Genomic DNA, 18,675 nt, shown 5'->3' on the forward strand with positions numbered 1-18,675 from the left:
AATATGAGGCATGCTTTCAGAAAATGTGTGTAAACAATCGAGAAAAACTGTAATCCCTCAAATGTAGGAGAAGTACCAACACATGATTTCCTCAGATCTGGGAGATGAAGACCTTAATCAAATATGATTGACAGCTCACGGCACTAAATAACACACCAGATAGATATTTTTATTTGATCTTTTATCTTAGTTCAGCTGAAGGATCAAACAAACTATCATCAAGTGATTTTAAAGCTTTTTAATATGTGAATGACTGTAGGGGTTTCAGACATTTCATAAGAATTTAACTGTCTATGAACGAGTTACAGGAGAGAGCAGAGCCAAACACTCTCAAGATCTCATGATAAGATCAAACTGTTGCTTTAAAGGGGTCATATAATGCCATTTTTGTACAAGCTAATATTAATCTTTAGGGTCTAAATTTAAAGTCTGTAATATACTTTAATTAAAAATTATCATTAGTATTGTAAGAAAACTATGAAATTTATGAAAATAACACTATCTATCAGATCTAGTGGACGTTGTGGCCGACTGGAGCTCAAAGTGGTGAAGCTCAGATGACGTGAAATAATCAGTAAAACGCATCAAAACTGTTAAAGATGATTTGACTGATTGTAGAGTTTGACTTCACTTTACTACAGAGCAGCTTCACATCAGCGCATCTGTCATTTTATCACTGAACCAGTTTTGAAGAGTTTGTCTTTTCATATTTGTGGACTGAAACCGATGAAGATGTTTCTCCCTGTTTTGCTCTGCTTGTGTTTGTGGCGTCTGGATGGTGAGTTTAAATGTGTTTTTATGACTTCAGTTGTTTCTGTTCTGGTACCATGTAATAAATGTCTGGTTAATTTAGTCAGAGAGGATCAACATTCACTGTTATTCTCATACAGAAATTAAACTGTGATTTTACTGTGAGATCAAGTTTGAATTCAGCTCTAAACTCAGTTATTATGGATTGATTAAATAAAATAATATAAATATGAAGCTCAGATACTCAACAGCATTAGTTTTAGTGTGACATTAAACATTACAGTAAAAGTGTCTTTTTTAGTTATTGTTCCATATATAAATCTATTTCTCTTTTCAATCATCATCTTTTGTCTTTGAACTGCTGCAGAATATTAGTTTCACATTTAAATAAATAAAAGTATTTTAGTGAAGCTTCATCAAACCAACATCAAGTGATTTTAAAGCTTTAATCTGTGAAAAACTGTTCTTCAGGAGTGTTTGGTCCGTCAGCATATGAAGGTATCAAATATGAAGAGAAGTCAGTGTCAGTGTCAGTGTCAGTGATGGAGGGAGATTCAGTCTCTCTAAACTCTAATCTTACTGAAATGAAGGATGATGATGTGATTCGTTGGAAGTTTGGAGATAAAAACACTTTAATAGCTGAAATCAATAAACAGGCCGACAACATCACTGTATATGATGATGTTCTTGATGGGAGATTCAGAGACAGACTGAAGCTGGACAATCAAACTGGATCTCTGACCATCACAAACACCACAACTGAACATGATGGAGAATATAAAGTAAAGATCAACAGAGAGAACAAGAGATTCAGTCTCTTTGTCATTGGTGAGTTAAATTTCAGTTACACCTGTTTTATATTTTAATCAGCACAAAGATACAATTAATAATTCAAACTCCATTTTGCTTTTTAATGATGATATTCAGTTCAATTTAAAATTTCAAACTATTTACTTTTTTAATCCATCAAGTGACCGTCTCAATCTGTGATGAACCCTATTTCTCTCTCTCTCTCTCTCTCTCTCTCTCTCTGTGTGTGTGTGTGGTGATTCAGTCCTGAAGTCAGTGATGGAGGGAGATTCAGTCACTCTAAACTCTAATCTTACTGAAATGAAGGATGGTGATGTGATTCAGTGGAAGTTTGGAAATGATTACACTTTAATAGCAGAAATCAATAAACAGGCCAAAAGCATCACTGTATATGATGTTCTTGATGGGAGATTCAGTGACAGACTGAAGCTGGACAAAAAAACTGGATCTCTGACCATCACAAACACCACAACTGAACAGACTGGACGTTATCACCAACAGATCAACAGTGTGATCAAGAGTTTCTGTCTCGCTGTCATTGGTGAGTTCAAAAACGTTTACACCTGTTTTTAAAAAACAGAATTAAAATTAATTCATATACCTTTTTTGTGTGGTTATTTTATATTGTTTATTTTAAAATTTAAAATTTAAACTATTCAATTTAGTAAACCATTATAAAGTGATTTAACAGTATTAATCTTTGCAAACCCTGTTTCTGTTTGTTCTCTGTGTGTTTGACAGATGAAGTGAAGTCAGTGTCAGTGAAGGAGGGAGATTCAGTCTCTCTAAACTATAATCTTACTGAAATGAAGGGTTATGACGTGATTCAGTGGAGGATTGGAGATGAAAACACTTTAATAGCTGACATCAATAAATGGTTCGGCAGAATCACTGTATATGATGATGTTCTTGATGGGAGATTCAGAGACAGACTGAAGCTGGACAATCAAACTGGATCTCTGACCATCACAAACACCACAACTGAACATGAAGGAGAATATAAACTACTGATGTATTCAGAAGGAAAATTTTTCTCATCAAAAATATTCAGAGTTTCTGTCTATGGTGAGTAGAGATCATTTGTCCTGTCCATCAAATATTCTTATTTTATTAACTATTTACATATTGAATTGTTGAATCGTTTTATAGTTTGAGATGACAGACTGTTATAAAAACTCACTTACACAGAACCAAATAAAAGATTGCTGATTAGATTTCTGTGTATTCAGAAATATTAGTTGATGTCAGCGCTGATATTAGTGTTTATTGACTGATCTGATCTCAGTTTGATGTGTTTATTCCTCAGACTCTGTCCACTGGTGTGGTCCTACTGAAGCTGTGATCCGATTGGTCCTCTCTGCTCTGGTGGGCGTGGCTACTGTCATTATTGTGGTTTATGAGATCAGATCCAGAAGAGCTGAATGAGATCAAGCACATATTCACACATCAGGTACATGATTGATGATGTCATTTCTCACAAACTGAATTTGCATGTATAAATATCTGTGAGATTTATTAATTTATGGTGGTTTTATGTTCATCTTTTTCAGGAAGTATCGAAATCTAAAGCAGAACGCTGAACTTTAAAGGTTCTTCAAGTGTGTTTTTGCTCTTCTAGTGTTTTTTTCATAATACTGCTGATTATTTGAGTTTGTGCTCTCTTTCAGTGTCAGATTTTAACAGTGTCACTTTATTGTTTATATTTAACTTGATGGTTTAAAATCGTATTAAATCTTAAATCTGTTTAGCCTTTATTGTTTATATTTCTCTCAGGTACAAAAATAATAATGAATAGACACAGATTTCTCTTTACTACTGCTTTATATTTGTCATATGTATTTTCTTGCCTTTATCAATAAAGTTTCTCACTCTGAGGTTCAAGAGTCTCTCATGATTTATTCAGAGGAATACAAACTTTTTGTATATTTTAAATATTTCAGCAGTGTACCATATACAGCTTTATTTCTACTTTTTTCACAGGTGCTTCTTATAGCCTATCTTTAAAAACATTATTATTATTTGTTTAATATTACCAATTAGTTTGTTTGTTTGTTTGTTTTTTTGCAATATATTCCGGTATAAACAACATATACAGCTAAAATATTATTTTTAAAAAATGTTTTTAAATTGTATTAAAGGGATAGTTCACTTTGAAATTAAATTTTGGTATGTTTTAGCTTACCTCAAGGGCATCTAAGATGTAGGTGTCTTTGTTCCCGCAGTAGTTTCAATTTTGATATTTTTAGGTCAAACCGTTCTTGTCTGTCAGTCATTTAATGCAGATCTATGGTCACTGTCTCAAAGAGCATGTACAGAGCAGTCCAAATTAAACAATTCCCCATCGTAAGTACACATTGATGGCCTAAGACACGAAACGAGCGGTTTGTGTGAGAAAACGAACAGTATTTATATCGTTTTTACCTCTTGTACACAACCACGAGTGACGTACACGCACGAGAGATCACTTCAGGCGCTTTCCGGCTTAAACATTACCTATTAAACAGCTGTGTAGTTGTCCTTGCTTTTAAGTTTTTACATTTAGATATTGTTTCTAAATATATTTTAATATCATTTTTAAATTGATCAAAATTTGGGATTTTTTCATTCCATTTGACTTCATGAATATCGTAACAGGCAATCATAATAATTAAAATCAAATATAAACAAAATAATTGTATCACTATCAAATGAAAAACATTTCAGTATAACATCAACTTCTTGACTGAGTTCTCTCCAGAATATATGGGTCTTGGGACACTCCTAAAATAGATGATTAATATTCTCAGGGGAAATTTTACAAAAAACACAAATATCTTCCATGTTCACTTTAAAACGCTGTACCACACGTGACTTTATTATGACTACATAAGAGTCCATGAAAGTAATGCTTGTACTTCCTCCGTGTTCCAATCACGTGCTTCGCAGAAGCCCCGCCCACAGCGCTGACTCTTCACTCGTGGTCTCCTCTGATTGGCTGCACGTCCGGCCAATGAGTCTCAGTCATCTGTGCAGGAACACAACCGAGCCATATTTCACTGAGCATTAGCTCGAGCAGCATTCATTATTATATCAGGATCTTAATTTTAATATAGATCCTTTAAAGGGACACCAGGCAAGTCTGAGTGTTTTTTCTCTACGAAGCTCCCCCTAGTGTCTGGTAGTAAATGCTTTCAAACACTCTGTTGTAAAAATGAACTGTTGTCCCTCCCCCTCGCCACGAGCAACCCAGCTGATCAGCTGTCAACCCAGCTAAGCAGAGGAACCGGCTATTTCAAAACCACCACCATTCAACCCGAAATAAGTAATATAACCATTCCACTGACTCCGAAGCTGTTCAGTTAAGGTTAAAAAGTTACTTAGAGCACCTTTAACAGTGCTTTCACTGTACATGCAGATGTGTATTTTAACAGTTTTGATGTGTTTTACTGATTATTTCACGCCATCTGAGCTTCACCACTTTGAGCTCCAGTCGGCCACAGCGTCCTGTAGATCTAATCGATAGCAATCACTATGTGATAATGTGTTATGTGTGAGCCAGGTTAAAGAGATGTGTTTTTACTCTAGATTTAAACTGACAGAGTGTGTCTGCCTCACAAAGCTAGGAAGACTATTCCAGTGTTTGGCTCTAAATAGGAAAAGGATCTACCGCCTCCAGTGTATTTTGATATTCCAGTTATTATCAACTGGCCAGAACTGTGAGACTGCAGTGGATGTGAAGGACTATAAAGTGATAAAAGCTCGCTGAAGTACTGAGGAGCAAAACCATTCAGGGCCTTTACAGTAACAACACAGGCAAACATTATACATGTGATTTACGGATGGATAAACAGCTTCTGCTGGATGTTTGTCGTCTCTGTGTGTGTCAGCAGTTTGTGGCTGAAGCGTTTCTTCATTTTCTCTCCTGCTAATAAGAAGCTCACAATCTTCCACTCCACACAAAACATCTTTACACTGAACTAAAGTAAATCCATCAACAGTCAAATAAGAATCACAGGTCAGAGGTCAAATATGATTGACAGCTCACAGCACTAAATAACACACCAGTAGATACAGATATCTAATCCAATATTTCACTCTTCTGCTATTAGTTTTCATTCAGGGCCAGAATTCATTTGAAAATGTGAGATCAGCAAAAGCTTGTTGATTTTCGTGATGTTAAAGGAGACGGATGTGTGAGCGGAAACTAACTGAGGTTGGGGGAGGATACACACACAACCAGATAAATATCTCAGTTCAGTCGTGTTTAATAGCAAGTGTTTTCAGACGTTTTAAGAGTTGCTATCATGGGTTTTTTCACTGAACCGATGAATAAAATGTTTCTCAAATTAGTTTAGTTCTGTTTGTGGCATCAAGTTAGTACATTTTTTAAAGTATTTTTATTGTCATGATTCCTGTCTTGTGTTCCTCTTGTCTTGTGTGCACTTTTGTTATTTCCTGTTCTGTGCCATGTTTTGTAGTCCTTTGTAGTTTTTCTTGTTTATTAGTCTCTCCAGGTGTTTCTGATTAGCAACGCCCCCTGTTATCTTGTTTAGCTTGTTGGCCTTTGTATTTAAGCCCTGTGTCTAGTTCAGTCTTTGTGAGTTCTTAATTTGTTGTATTTTGGTTATTTTGTTCCTGAGTCATGTTCCCTAGTCTAAGTTTGTCTGGTTTTGAGTTTGTTTAAATAAAAGCTGCTGCAAGTAGATCCTGCGTCCTTCCCTGCTTTAACCTGCATCGTAACATTTATGGCTTTCCATTTTTCTACAGAATTTAGTGATGGTGAAATGAAGCTTTGTGAAGCACCAGGGCTTTCCCCCTCGACTGTATTGTAAAATGGTTCATTACTCGAAGCTTTTCAACACGTTGCAAACGGTTGCAAACAACGACATCTTGTGGTCAAAAGGTGGAAAAGCTGTCTTTCTGTCCCAGAAGACACATCCATTTTTTTTATTGTTTCATGTAATAAAACACTTTGTGCTCTGTAAACCGCGAAGCAATAAAATAATCCTCATAATTCATGTGTTAGTGTTGATGTAGTTCTTACACAATGTATGAACAAACATATGAAAAAATAAAATAAAAATAAATGGGACAAATTAACATAACAGAAACATAACATAACATAACATGTACAGAAACAATTTTTATGAATCTGCTTTGATCAACAAATTCAGCCTTATTCACATAAACTTTAGCCTCAGTCCTAATATATATATATATATATATATATATATAAAATCAAAATCAAAAAAATTATTGTGGAATGGTGAAGTGCTTGTGAACTTATTTTGTGAGGGCTAAGTCTATTTCTTTTTTTATTTACTACTACCGAAGAGCATGAAACTCGAAACTTGCTCAATTCGAAAAAATCACTTATTACAACCGAGCAAATGACTCGTTTGCGGTTCATTTGAACTGGCTGTAACTATCAGCTCTGCAATATATAAATATCCAAACTATAGTGAAACACTATAGTTAGCAAGGTAACTTAAATCAGCAGTTTAAGACATTAAATTCGTAAGCACATAACACAAATAACACTTCTCTTTAAAAATACAAACAAGACTTTATTGATTATTCTGACTAACACATAAAACTAATATCTAACACAAACACACACACACATTCATACGAGTTGCAGAAAGAAAGAGAGAGTGAGGAAAGGAGTTTTAAGAGTGAGATGATGAAGTTTCTATATGCACTTATAAGACATAACCTGAACGAACCATCAAGCATTAATTTAACCCTTGTATCGTTTTTAGGCAGGTTATTAAATCTATATCAATGCACCAGTTCAGCTTAAGAGTCTGGAGGCAGTACTTGCTTGTCTTTGCTTTGGGGGTTCCCTTTGTCTGCGCTGGTCTCCTCGTGCCTGGGTCTGGGGCAGCCAATCACGTGGTGTGCTGGCGGATCGATTGATCAGTCTTTGTCTGAAGCTGGTTTTGTCGAATCGTGGAACGAAACTTTGCCGCAAAACGTTCCCGGTTACTTAACTGTAACCTTGTTCCCTGAGAAAGCGGAACGAGATGCTGCGCTGCTCAGCGCATTGGGAACGTCTTTAGTCGTGACCAGCTGTGAATATTGTGTGTAACACGTCGATAGAATTGACCCGGAGGTAATATAGCCTCGGTTGATGATGTCATCGGCGCGCACCCGCAACACGAGGCTATAAATAGATGAGCCACAGGTGCATCATCAGGATATTTTGTCTGAAGAGCAGTCCTGGGACATCTTCAACACGGCACAGCAGTGCAGCATCTCGTTCCGCTTTCTCAGGGAATAAGGTTACAGTTAAGTAACCGGGAACGTTCCCTTTCGAAAGCTACAATCGATGCTGCGCTGCTCAGCGCATTGGGAATGAGAATACCCACGCCGCCGTGCTTTGAAATGTCTGGACCCCCACGGTTGTGCATGTGCTCACAAGAACGCAAGAAGGCCTCAGACATTAGCTTGTGATGTTGACTCAAGGACATGAGAGCCTGTAGTGGCATGAAATCTTATGAATGTGTGCAGAGAGGACCAGCCTGCCGCATCACAAACCTGTTGTAGGGGGGCACCCCTTGCCAAAGCACTAGAAGAGGCGACCCCCCTGGTGGAGTGAGCCCTAAGACCTGTAGGCGAAGCCTGACCACGCGCCTCATAAGCAAGAGCAATAGCATCCCTGACCCAATGAGACATGGTCTGCTTGGTGGCAGCTGCTCCTCTGTTACTACCACCATAACAGACGAAGAGTTGCTCTGACTTACGCCACTGGCTAGTGCGGTGGATGTAAGCCTGAAGAGCACGGACTGGGCACAGTCTATGAGATTTGTCCTGCTCCGGCGTTGTGAACGGTGGAGGACAGAAGGCTTCTAGAATGACCGGATGTACAGCCGAAAATGGAACCTTAGGCAGGTAATCAGGATGAGGATGCAAAATCACTTTCACCATTCCTGGGGCAAAGTCTAAGCAGGATGGAGAGATAGACAGAGCCTGCATATCCCCAATTCTCTTCAAGGAAGTTATTGCCATGAGAAAAAACATTTTTAGAGTCAGAAGTTTATCAGACGCTGATTCTATAGGTTCAAAGGGGGTTTCAACCAGACCCTCGAGAACTATAGCTAAGTCCCATGAAGGGATCTTGGTTTTTACTGGAGGCCTCAGTCGCCTGGCCCCACGAAGGAAGCGAGAGAGCAGAGTATGTCTCCCGAGTGGCGCCCCGTCTACCAAGGCGTGGCAAGCCGAAAGAGCGGCCACATAAACCTTAAGAGTTGCAGGGCATGTGCCTGTTGATAATTTCTCTTGCATGAAGTCCAGAACTGAAGCAACCTGGCAGTTGACTGGATCTACATTGTGTACAACACACCATCTTTCAAAAACACCCCATTTACTGGCATAACTTTGTCTAGTGGAGGAAGCCCTAGCACTTAGAATGGTCTCAATAACGGCAGGTGAAAGCCCAGTGTCCCTCAGTTGGTTCCCATCAGGGGCCAAACATGAAGATTCCACAGGTCGGGCCTGGGATGGAATATCGTGCCCTCCGCCTGAGACAGAAGGTCTAAAAGAGATATTATCTCCGAGAACCACACTCTGTTCGGCCAACGTGGCGCTATCAGCAAGAGGCAAGACCCTTGTTGGCGAACTCTGGCTAGAACTCCCGGGAGCAGAGAAACTGGAGGAAACGCATACAGGCGCATCTTGGGCCATGTGTGCGCCATCGCATCTAGACCAAGGGGGGCTGGGTGACTCAGAGAGAAGTAGAGGGGACATTGCGCTGTCTGTTGTGAGGCGAAGAGGTCCACCTCCGCTTTGTAAAATTTGGTCCAAATCTGTTTCACTACTTCTGGGTGGAGTTTCCATTCCCCCGTCGGCAGTGTCTGTCTGGACAGTAAATCTGCTCCCACATTCAAATGCCCTGGAATGTATACTGCCCTGAGTGACAGGAACTTGCCCTGGGCCCAGAGAAAAATCTGCCTCGCTATTCTGTTCAGATTGCGTGAGCGCAGACCTCCCTGGTGATTTATATAAGAGACTGCTGCTGTGTTGTCCACCCGCACTAGGACATGACAGCCCCTCAATTGATGGAGAAAATATTTCAGAGCCAGAAATACGGCCATCAGCTCGAGGCAATTGATGTGCCAATCGAGCTGATGGCCCTCCCATTCCCCTTGAGCTGGACGGTCATCTAAGACCGCTCCCCAGCCCATCAGGGAGGCGTCCGTCGTTAGCAGTTTGCGACGACACGGCGCCCCTAGAGTGGGACCCAAGGCGAGAAACCGGGGTCTGAGCCACAGAGATAGTGTACGAAGCCCGCGGCGCGTCACCTTTATTTGCCTTTGAGGATTGGCTCTTGGATGAAATCCTCTGGCTTTTAGCCACAACTGAAACGGTCTCATGTGCAACAGCCCCAGAGGAATCACCGTGGATGCTGGCGCCATGAAACCTAACATTTTTTGGTACTGACGAACAGTGCGTTCTTGGCCTAGCCTGACTTTGCTCATTGTCTGCCGAATGGTCTCGATTCGAGCGGGAGACAGTTGTGCCCGCATCGTGATCGAATCCCAAACGATCCCGAGATAAGTCGTTCTCTGGGCAGGAGAAAGAACACTTTTCTTGGTGTTGAGTCTCAACCCTAGAGAAACTAGATGAGCCAGCACGATGTCTCTGTGTTGGAGCGCCATCTCTCGCGATTGTGCTAGTATTAACCAATCGTCGATGTAATTCAAAATGCGAATGCCCTGGAGTCGTAATGGAGCCAGTGCTGCATCCATGCATTTTGTGTATGTGCGGGGTGACAAGGCTAGGCCGAATGGAAGAACCCGAAATTGGTACGCTTCGCCCCCGAAAGCGAACCTCAGGAATTTCCTGTTTCCTTCGCTTTGACTGTACGGTTTAAGCCTCGAAGATCTAAGATTGGACGCACCCCCCCATCCTTTTTGGGAACCAGGAAGTATCTGCTGTAATAGCCCGACTCTCTCTCTGGAAGAGGAACATGTTCTATGGCCTCTTTGCTCAGAAGAGTTTGCAGCTCTTGTGACAGTACGTGCATCAGCTCCGGTTTCACGGAAGTGGAGACCACGCCGTTGAAACGCGGAGGACGACGAATAAATTGGATTCTGTATCCTATCTGTACTGTGCTTAATACCCACGCAGAAATGCCTGGCAGAAGTTTCCACGCTGCCAGACTTTCTGAGAGTGGTATTCATTTTAATACTTCCCTTTGAGGGGATGTTAGATGTTCCGTGCCCTGAATGATGGCAGGAAACAACGGAACATCTAACATTTCGCTGGAAACCGCTGCCCCCCGAAGCACGAGAGGTGGCGGGGATGGAGAGGTTTTGTGAGGGTAACGGGAAGGGGCGAAAAGATCTTGAAAGCGCCCCATCCCGTGGGGGGCTACCCCCACCAGATTGGGCGCCAGACCATCAGGACTTTTGCTTTCTGTTAATAATAGTCCTGAGGTCTGGCTTGGGAGGTTGCTGAGCGCGGCGAGCCTGTCCCCAGTCTTTACGAGGGGGAGCACGCTCCGCCACGCTCTGCTTTTTAACCTCCCTAGCTTTTGAAGGACCGGGGCGGGGCTGGGTAGCCGACGGCCCCTCCCCTTGAGTGCGGCGAGGAAGGAACTGAATGAAAGCTTCTTCGTGTTTCTTCACCTCTTTAAATCTAGTAACTACTGTGTTAACAGAATCATAAAATAAACCAGAGGGAGAAACAGGGGAATCTAACAGAAACATTCGATCTTTTTCTTTGATGCCCGTCAAATTCAGCCACAGGTGCCTCTCCATGCTGACTAAAGCAGACATTGAACGGCCGATGGCGCGGGCCGTTTGCTTGGTCGCACAGAGAGACAGATCTGTGGCTCGACGAAGCTCAGAGAACGCTTCCTCGACGGTGGTACTGCCCACACTCAAGTCCTTCAACAGGTCAGCCTGGTACGCCTGTAACACTTCCATAGTGTGCAGCGCAGCACCAGCCTGACCTGCAGCTTTGTAAGCTTTACCCACTAGTGATAATGTTACCAGGGTGGGAATTATACCGCGGCCACGCGGCCATGGCCGCCGTTGCCCTACACTTTGGCCTTCATGCCCCGTGAAAAAAATATCATCGTACGGCCACAGTGGCCTGTGTGCCCTGGCCCTGTCCAAGTTCCACCCAAGTAGTCTCTGAACTTCAATTAGTTTGTGGATTCGCGCAGGTGCAGTGTCATAATCACATCGATGATCTCGCGCATCAAAACAGCAGTGCAAGAAGCATGTAACGTCAGCACCAACAGAAGAACGACACTCTGTTGTCGACACTGGTGCATAGATATATACACTAGATTTCGCCTTGGCTACGGCATTCGTTCATGAACTGCCGTAGCCAAGGCGAAATCTATATGTCTATCTATGCACCAGTCTGCGCACACGTCACACAGCAGGAAGCGCGGGCGCCCTCAGATCACAACGTCGCTGTGTTACAAGAGGTAAAAACGATATAAATACTGTTCGTTTTCTCACACAAACCGCTCGTTTCGTGTCTTAGGCCATCAATGTGTACTTACGATGGGGAATTGTTTAATTTGGACGATGGGGAATTGTTTTAATTTGGACTCTGTGGATGCTCTTTGAGACCGTGACCATAGACCTGCATTATATGACTGACAGACAAGAACGGTTTGACCTAAAAATATCAAAATCTATTAGCTAGTAGATAAGTGCCCTTTTCAGAAAAGGGCCCTATGCAAGGTTCCAGAGGTAACGGCGTCGGCGCACTGAAGCGTTTTTTTTTTTAATAGTTCAAAGTTACTATAAGATTTAATGTTATTACCTTGACAAACTATAACTTACATCATTAAAAAGATATAAGACTCACGTTTCAGTATTTGACCACTATTGTATTCTGAGAAATTTATATTGACAGTTATGTCTTAATTTGTGTCAGGAGTTATGAAATGCAAAAATGAGTCGATACCTTTAATATGAATTATGAGCGTCAGACGCTCCCATTCATAAAAAACTCCTGTGCTGTCGTCATGAAAGCGATTCACAAAACAACGTCCCTCACGGCTTTTAGCTCAAAAGTGTGCAGATTTGGAGAAATATTGATATATTCTCAGTTTACATAAGATTTCTATTGACAGGAATAATATTTTATTGAATTTATAGCCAAATGCGTCGATGTAATCATTATGAGCGCTGTATACTGCTGTGCTGTGTTTTCAATTCATACCAGCAGCCTGAGGGCGCTCTACTGAACAGTCCATATTTGAAACACATGAAGAAGAGCGTTCGACAATGCAGGAAATTATTAATTTATTGGCATTTGTGTTGTTTCTGAATGCTTTTATTGGCATTTGTGGTGTTTCTGAATGCTTTTATTGGTATTTATGTTGTTTCTATTGTTGTGTGAGGGTGTATACCTTCTGGATGTAATGGCGCTCTCTCTCTCTCTCATTAAAAAATGTTTTTTTTATTAAAAAAAGTCATAATCCATGTCTTATTCCAAATTAGGATGTTATGCTATCAATCTGAATGGGAAAACCATCGAATTGTATGATGGCCTTTGTGCCCTGTCATATGGCCTTGGTGCCCCTAAAAAAAAAAAAAAAGGTGGAGGCCAAATGGCCTTGCCCCTAAAATTACATAATTCTCACCCTGAATGTTACTCTACATGGTTTAGTGGGGAGGGTAGGTTTCTTTATCGAAGATGCGGCTTCGGGCGAGAGATAGCTCGCGAGCGTCTCTTCAACCCGAGGCATCTCCGTATACCCTCGCGACTTCGTGTCACGGTTGTTGAATGCATTGTTTCTTTCTTGTCTCGTGTCGTTGTGTTTATGTGTGAGTGGGCGTTGTCCCGCTCACGTGTCTGTCAGCGCTCCAGCTGATCATCATCATCATCACAATCACTGTTCACAGCTGCTGTTCATTCCCATTGCCTATATATACTCACACCATTCTCTGTTCCAGTGTCGGATTGTTTGTTGAGGTCCTGTGTTGCCGTGTCTGTGTTCCCGTGAAGTTTGCCGTGTCCATGTTCGCCTGCCTTGTCTTCTCGCCGTCTTGTTCCTCGTCACTGGATTCACCGCACTCAAACACTGGGATCGGGATTCTGCACTATCACAGCACCAGAGCACCACAGACCATCGGAAAGTCCCTGCACGAGCCTGAGTCGCCGCCCTTCTTTGTTCCTGTACTGTTTCTGACCTTACTGAGATATTAAACACTTTTTGAGTACCTGCAACTGTTTCCTGTCTGTTCTGCCATGACAGAACAATCCGACCAGTTGATGGAAGCAGCAGGTGGCGCCGCAGCAACAATGGATGACTTTGTTCGTGCAAGTATTCAAAGGATGGACGCTCAGGACCGTCATCAAGGGGATGCGGCGCGCGCGATTCAGGCTCTCGTCACGCAGGTGTCCGAGCTGACCCAGCGTTTTCAACAGCTGCAACCTCCCGCTGCGCCAGCCGCACCGCCCGTCCCTCCCACACCACCGATGCCCGCCTCCCAGTCGGAACCACGCCTTCCGACTCCTGAGCCTTACTCTGGTGAGCCTAACTTTTGCCGGCAGTTTTTGACTCGATGCGGCATGCATTTTGCTCTCCAGCCACGGACATTCGAGAGAGAGGAGACGAAGGTGGCATTCGTTCTGACGCTACTGACTGGGAGAGCGGCACTATGGGGGACGGCGGTGTGGGAGAATCAAGAACCATGCTGTTCCTCGTTCCAGGAGCTCTCCTCGGAGATGAGGAGAGTTTTCGACCGCGCGGTCGCGGGGAGAGAGGCTGCCAGGGTCTTATCAGATCTACGTCAGCAAGATCGATCGGTTTCCGATTATGCCATTGAGTTTAAGACCCTGGCGGCCGAGTGTCGCTGGAACGAGGAAGCGCAGTGGGATAGGTTCCTGCATGGGCTGGCCGACCGCGTCCAGAGGGAGATCTACGCCCTGGACCTACCCCCCTCACTGAATGGACTTATCGATCTGGCTCTGAGGGTGGACGCCCGACTTGCCCGGGTCGGACCACGCGCTCCACCCAGCCTGCCTCGTGGGGGGGTGGAACACCAGCGGTCCAGCGGCATGGACACGGTCGGCCCCTTCGATCCCGAGCCCATGCAGGTGGGTCGAGCTCGGCTTTCCCGGGAGGAGAGGGAGAGGCGGAGATCCCTTGGCCTTTGCCTGTACTGCGGGGGAGCGGGACACTTTGCCAACAACTGCCCGGTAAAAGGCCAAGCCCGATAGTAAGCATGAGGCTACTATCGGGTGGGATCTCCGCCGAAAAGTCCTCATCTACATCCACCATCCTCCCGGGAAGACTTAGATGGTCTGTCCACGATCATCACTGCACCGCACTGGTGGACTCCGGGGCCGAAGGGAATTTTATGGATCGCACCTTTGCACTACAGCTTCAAGTCCCACTCAGAACACTCCCCCAGAGAATCACCGTACATGCACTCAATGGACAGTCACTACCCACCATCTCCCAGGCCACCGAGAACATTACACTCATCATCTCAGGGAATCACGCAGAGACAATATCATTCTACATCACGGACTCCCATCACACCCCCATTGTATTGGGTCACCCCTGGCTCAATCAACACAACCCCCGCATTGACTGGAAACAAAGAACCATATCAGCCTGGAGCACTGAATGTCATAGTTCTTGTCTTGTGTCTGCCTGTTCTGTTGTCTCTGTTCCTGTATTGCAGGAGGAAGCAGTGGATTTATCAAACGTGCCCGCGGAGTACCGTGACCTGAGGGAAGTGTTCAGTAAGTCAAGGGCTGCTTCTCTTCCTCCGCACCGTCCCTACGACTGTGCTATAGATTTACTGTCAGGTAAGTCTCCGCCTAAAGGCAAGATTTATTCACTCTCGGTTCCGGAGAGGGAGGCTATGGAGAAATATATTTCTGATTCTCTAGCATCCGGGTTCATCCAACCTTCCTCATCTCCGGCGGGGGCGGGGTTCTTTTTTGTGGGGAAGAAGGATGGATCGCTGCGACCTTGTATTGATTACCGGGGGCTGAACAACATCACGGTAAAGAATACTTATCCTTTGCCGTTGATGTCTTCAGCCTTCGAGAGGTTGCAGGGAGCATCCATCTTCACAAAATTGGACTTACGTAATGCTTATCATTTGGTTCGTATCAGGAAGGGGGATGAGTGGAAGACTGCCTTCAACACCCCTAGGGGGCACTTTGAATACTTGGTCATGCCTTTCGGGTTGTCCAACAGTCCCGCAGTCTTCCAAGCACTCGTCAATGACGTGCTGCGAGACATGATCGATCAGTTTATTTATGTTTACCTGGATGACATTCTGATTTTTTCCTCGTCTCTCCAGGAACACGTGCAGCACGTCCGACGAGTTCTCCAAAGGTTGCTAGAGAATGGGCTTTTTGTCAAGGCGGAGAAATGCGCTTTTCATGCACAGTCGGTCCCTTTCTTAGGACACATCGTGTCGGCTGAGGGTATGCGTATGGATCCTGACAAAGTTAAGGCTGTGGTAGAGTGGCCAAACCCAGATTCCCGTAAGGCCCTACAGAGGTTTCTGGGGTTCGCCAATTTCTACCGGCGTTTTATTCGCAACTTTAGCCAACTAGCCGCACCTCTGACTGCCTTGACCTCCCCCAGAACTGCGTTCAGGTGGTCGGAAGCAGCCGAGACTGCTTTTTCCAACCTCAAGAGCCGCTTTGTTTCGGCTCCCATCTTAATCGCCCCTGATTACTCACGTCAGTTTGTGGTGGAGGTCGACACGTCAGAGGTGGGGGTAGGCGCAGTTCTTTCACAACGCTCACCTTCAGACAACAAGATGCATCCATGCGCGTTTTTATCCCATCGCTTATCACCAGCTGAACAAAATTACGACATTGGCAACAGGGAGTTGTTGGCGGTCAAGTTAGCCTTGGAAGAATGGCGTCATTGGTTAGAAGGGTCCGGGGTACCCTTTATCGTCTGGACGGATCATAAGAATCTGGAGTACATTAGATCCGCTAAAAGGTTGAACTCCAGGCAGGCGCGGTGGGCACTTTTTTTCGGCCGATTTGATTTTACCCTCTCGTATCGTCCGGGTTCCAAAAACATCAAACCCGATTCTTTGTCGCGTATTTTTGATCGATCCGAACACGCACCTACTCCCGAGCGTATTTTTCCTGAGACCCTAATTATCTCTACGCTCACTTGGGAGGTCGAATCGAGAGTCAAGAAGGCTCTAGAAGGGGTAACGCCTCCGATCCGGTGCCCACCGAACCGCTTATTTGTGTCGGAGGAACTACGTCCAGATGTTATTCGGTGGGGTCATTGTTCTAGTCTAGCCTGTCATCCAGGAGTTAGTCGCACCCTCTATTTGGTCAGACAACGATTCTGGTGGCCGCTTATGGCTCGCGACGTTCACGATTTTGTTTTGGCTTGCTCAGTTTGTGCTATTGGTAAGTCTTCCAATCGACCCCCAGATGGGTTACTCCAACCGCTGTCGGTGCCTTCGAGACCCTGGTCCCATATCGCTCTAGATTTTGTTACCGCCCTCCCACCCTCCCAGGGTAACACGGTAGTTTTAACCGTGGTGGACCGATTCTCGAAGGCAGCCCACTTTGTTCCCTTGCCCAAATTACCCTCAGCCAAGGAGACAGCGGTTGCAGTCGTTAATCACGTCTTTCGGTTACATGGCCTCCCGACAGACGTGGTTTCCGACAGGGGTCCCCAATTTGTGTCCAAATTTTGGCGAGAGTTTTGTAAGTTACTGGGGGCGACGGTCAGTCTGTCTTCCGGGTTTCACCCTCAGAGCAATGGTCAAACTGAGAGAGCCAACCAAGACCTGGAGAGAACCTTGCGATGTACGGCTGCCAGGAATCCTTCCTCCTGGAGTCAGCAACTGCCTATGGTGGAGTACGCCCACAATTCGTTGCCAGTGTCAGCTACGGGCCTATCTCCTTTTGAGTGTAGTATAGGATACCAGCCACCGGTCTTTCCTAGTCTGGAATCCGAAGTCGCGGTCCCCTCCGCTCACGCCTTCGTCCAGAGGTGTCACCGCACATGGACAAGAGCCCGTGAGACTCTCCTCCGTGTGCGGGCGCGCACCAAGGCCAAAGCCGATCGCCACCGGTCTAGACCTCCCGTATATGTCGTCGGTTCCAAAGTGTGGCTTTCTACTAAGAACATTCCGCTCCGCTCCGTATCCAATATACTGGCTCCTAAATTCATTGGCCCGTTTTCTGTCACCAAGATTGTTAGTCCGGTGGCAGTCCGCCTCAACCTCCCTCCAGTGTACAGGAGAATTCATCCGGTATTCCATGTGTCCAAAATTAAACCCGTTTTTTTTTCCCGCATTAATCCGCCTGCCCCGGTTCCCCCACCGCCGCGACTCGTAGATGGGGAACCATCCTATTCGGTCCGTCGCATTATGGACTCTAGGCGGAGGGGACGCGGATTCCAGTACCTGGTGGACTGGGAAGGTTACGGTCCGGAGGAGAGAAGTTGGGTTCCGGCTCGTGACATCCTGGATCACTCTCTTATCGATGATTACAATTGACAGGTAAGGGAGTCTGGGAACGCCGTGAGGCGTTCCTAGAGGAGGGGGTACTGTCACGGTTGTTGAATGCATTGTTTCTTTCTTGTCTCGTGTCGTTGTGTTTATGTGTGAGTGGGCGTTGTCCCGCTCACGTGTCTGTCAGCGCTCCAGCTGATCATCATCATCATCACAATCACTGTTCACAGCTGCTGTTCATTCCCATTGCCTATATATACTCACACCATTCTCTGTTCCAGTGTCGGATTGTTTGTTGAGGTCCTGTGTTGCCGTGTCTGTGTTCCCGTGAAGTTTGCCGTGTCCGTGTTCGCCTGCCTTGTCTTCTCGCCGTCTTGTTCCTCGTCACTGGATTCACCGCACTCAAACACTGGGATCGGGATTCTGCACTATCACAGCACCAGAGCACCACAGACCATCGGAAAGTCCCTGCACGAGCCTGAGCCTTCTTTGTTCCTGTACTGTTTCTGACCTTACTGAGATATTAAACACTTTTTGAGTACCTGCAACTGTTTCCTGTCTGTTCTGCCATGACACTTCGCACCCACAATAGTCGAAAAAGTCGACGTTGAAGGCACAAAGACGCGAGAAGTATAAGGTTTACTCCATGACTTAGACAGCTCATCATGGAGGTCCTCGAAAAAGGGGAGAGACTGATGTT

At 44.5% G+C, this 18,675-nt stretch overlaps 1 protein-coding gene across 2 annotated transcripts; it reads left to right on the forward strand.

Moving 5' to 3' along the window:
• The first annotated feature begins 533 nt into the window (after positions 1-533).
• LOC311084214 (uncharacterized protein) lies at positions 534-3,434 on the forward strand. Of its 2 annotated transcripts, none has more exons than XM_084116128.1 (6): positions 534-778; positions 1,222-1,578; positions 1,805-2,101; positions 2,302-2,625; positions 2,867-3,010; positions 3,111-3,434. In XM_084116128.1, exons 1-5 carry the CDS (start codon positions 727-729, stop codon positions 2,983-2,985), a joined length of 1,149 nt encoding a protein of 382 aa, XP_083972254.1. In that variant the 5' UTR covers positions 534-726; the 3' UTR covers positions 2,986-3,010; positions 3,111-3,434. The 2 variants fall into 2 exon arrangements, with proteins under 2 accessions (XP_083972254.1, XP_083972255.1); XM_084116129.1 differs by having other exon boundaries at positions 618-778; positions 1,407-1,578.
• Positions 3,435-18,675: the final 15,241 nt, after the last annotated feature.

The sequence above is a fragment of the Abramis brama genome (genome assembly GCF_963993115.1).
Source record: "Abramis brama genome assembly, chromosome: 6".
Lineage (NCBI taxonomy): Eukaryota > Metazoa > Chordata > Actinopteri > Cypriniformes > Leuciscidae > Abramis > Abramis brama.

What these genes read in the sequence shown, in the direction of transcription:
- LOC311084214 (XM_084116128.1), top strand. Translation starts at nt 727, where the DNA reads ATGAAGATGTTTCTCCCTGTTTTGCTCTGCTTGTGTTTGTGGCGTCTG. An exon ending in TTTCTGTCTCGCTGTCATTG is followed by an intron (nt 2,102 to 2,301) that starts GTGAGTTCAAAA and finishes TGTGTTTGACAG; the next exon opens with ATGAAGTGAAGTCAGTGTCA. An exon ending in ATTCAGAGTTTCTGTCTATG is followed by an intron (nt 2,626 to 2,866) that starts GTGAGTAGAGAT and finishes TTTATTCCTCAG; the next exon opens with ACTCTGTCCACTGGTGTGGT.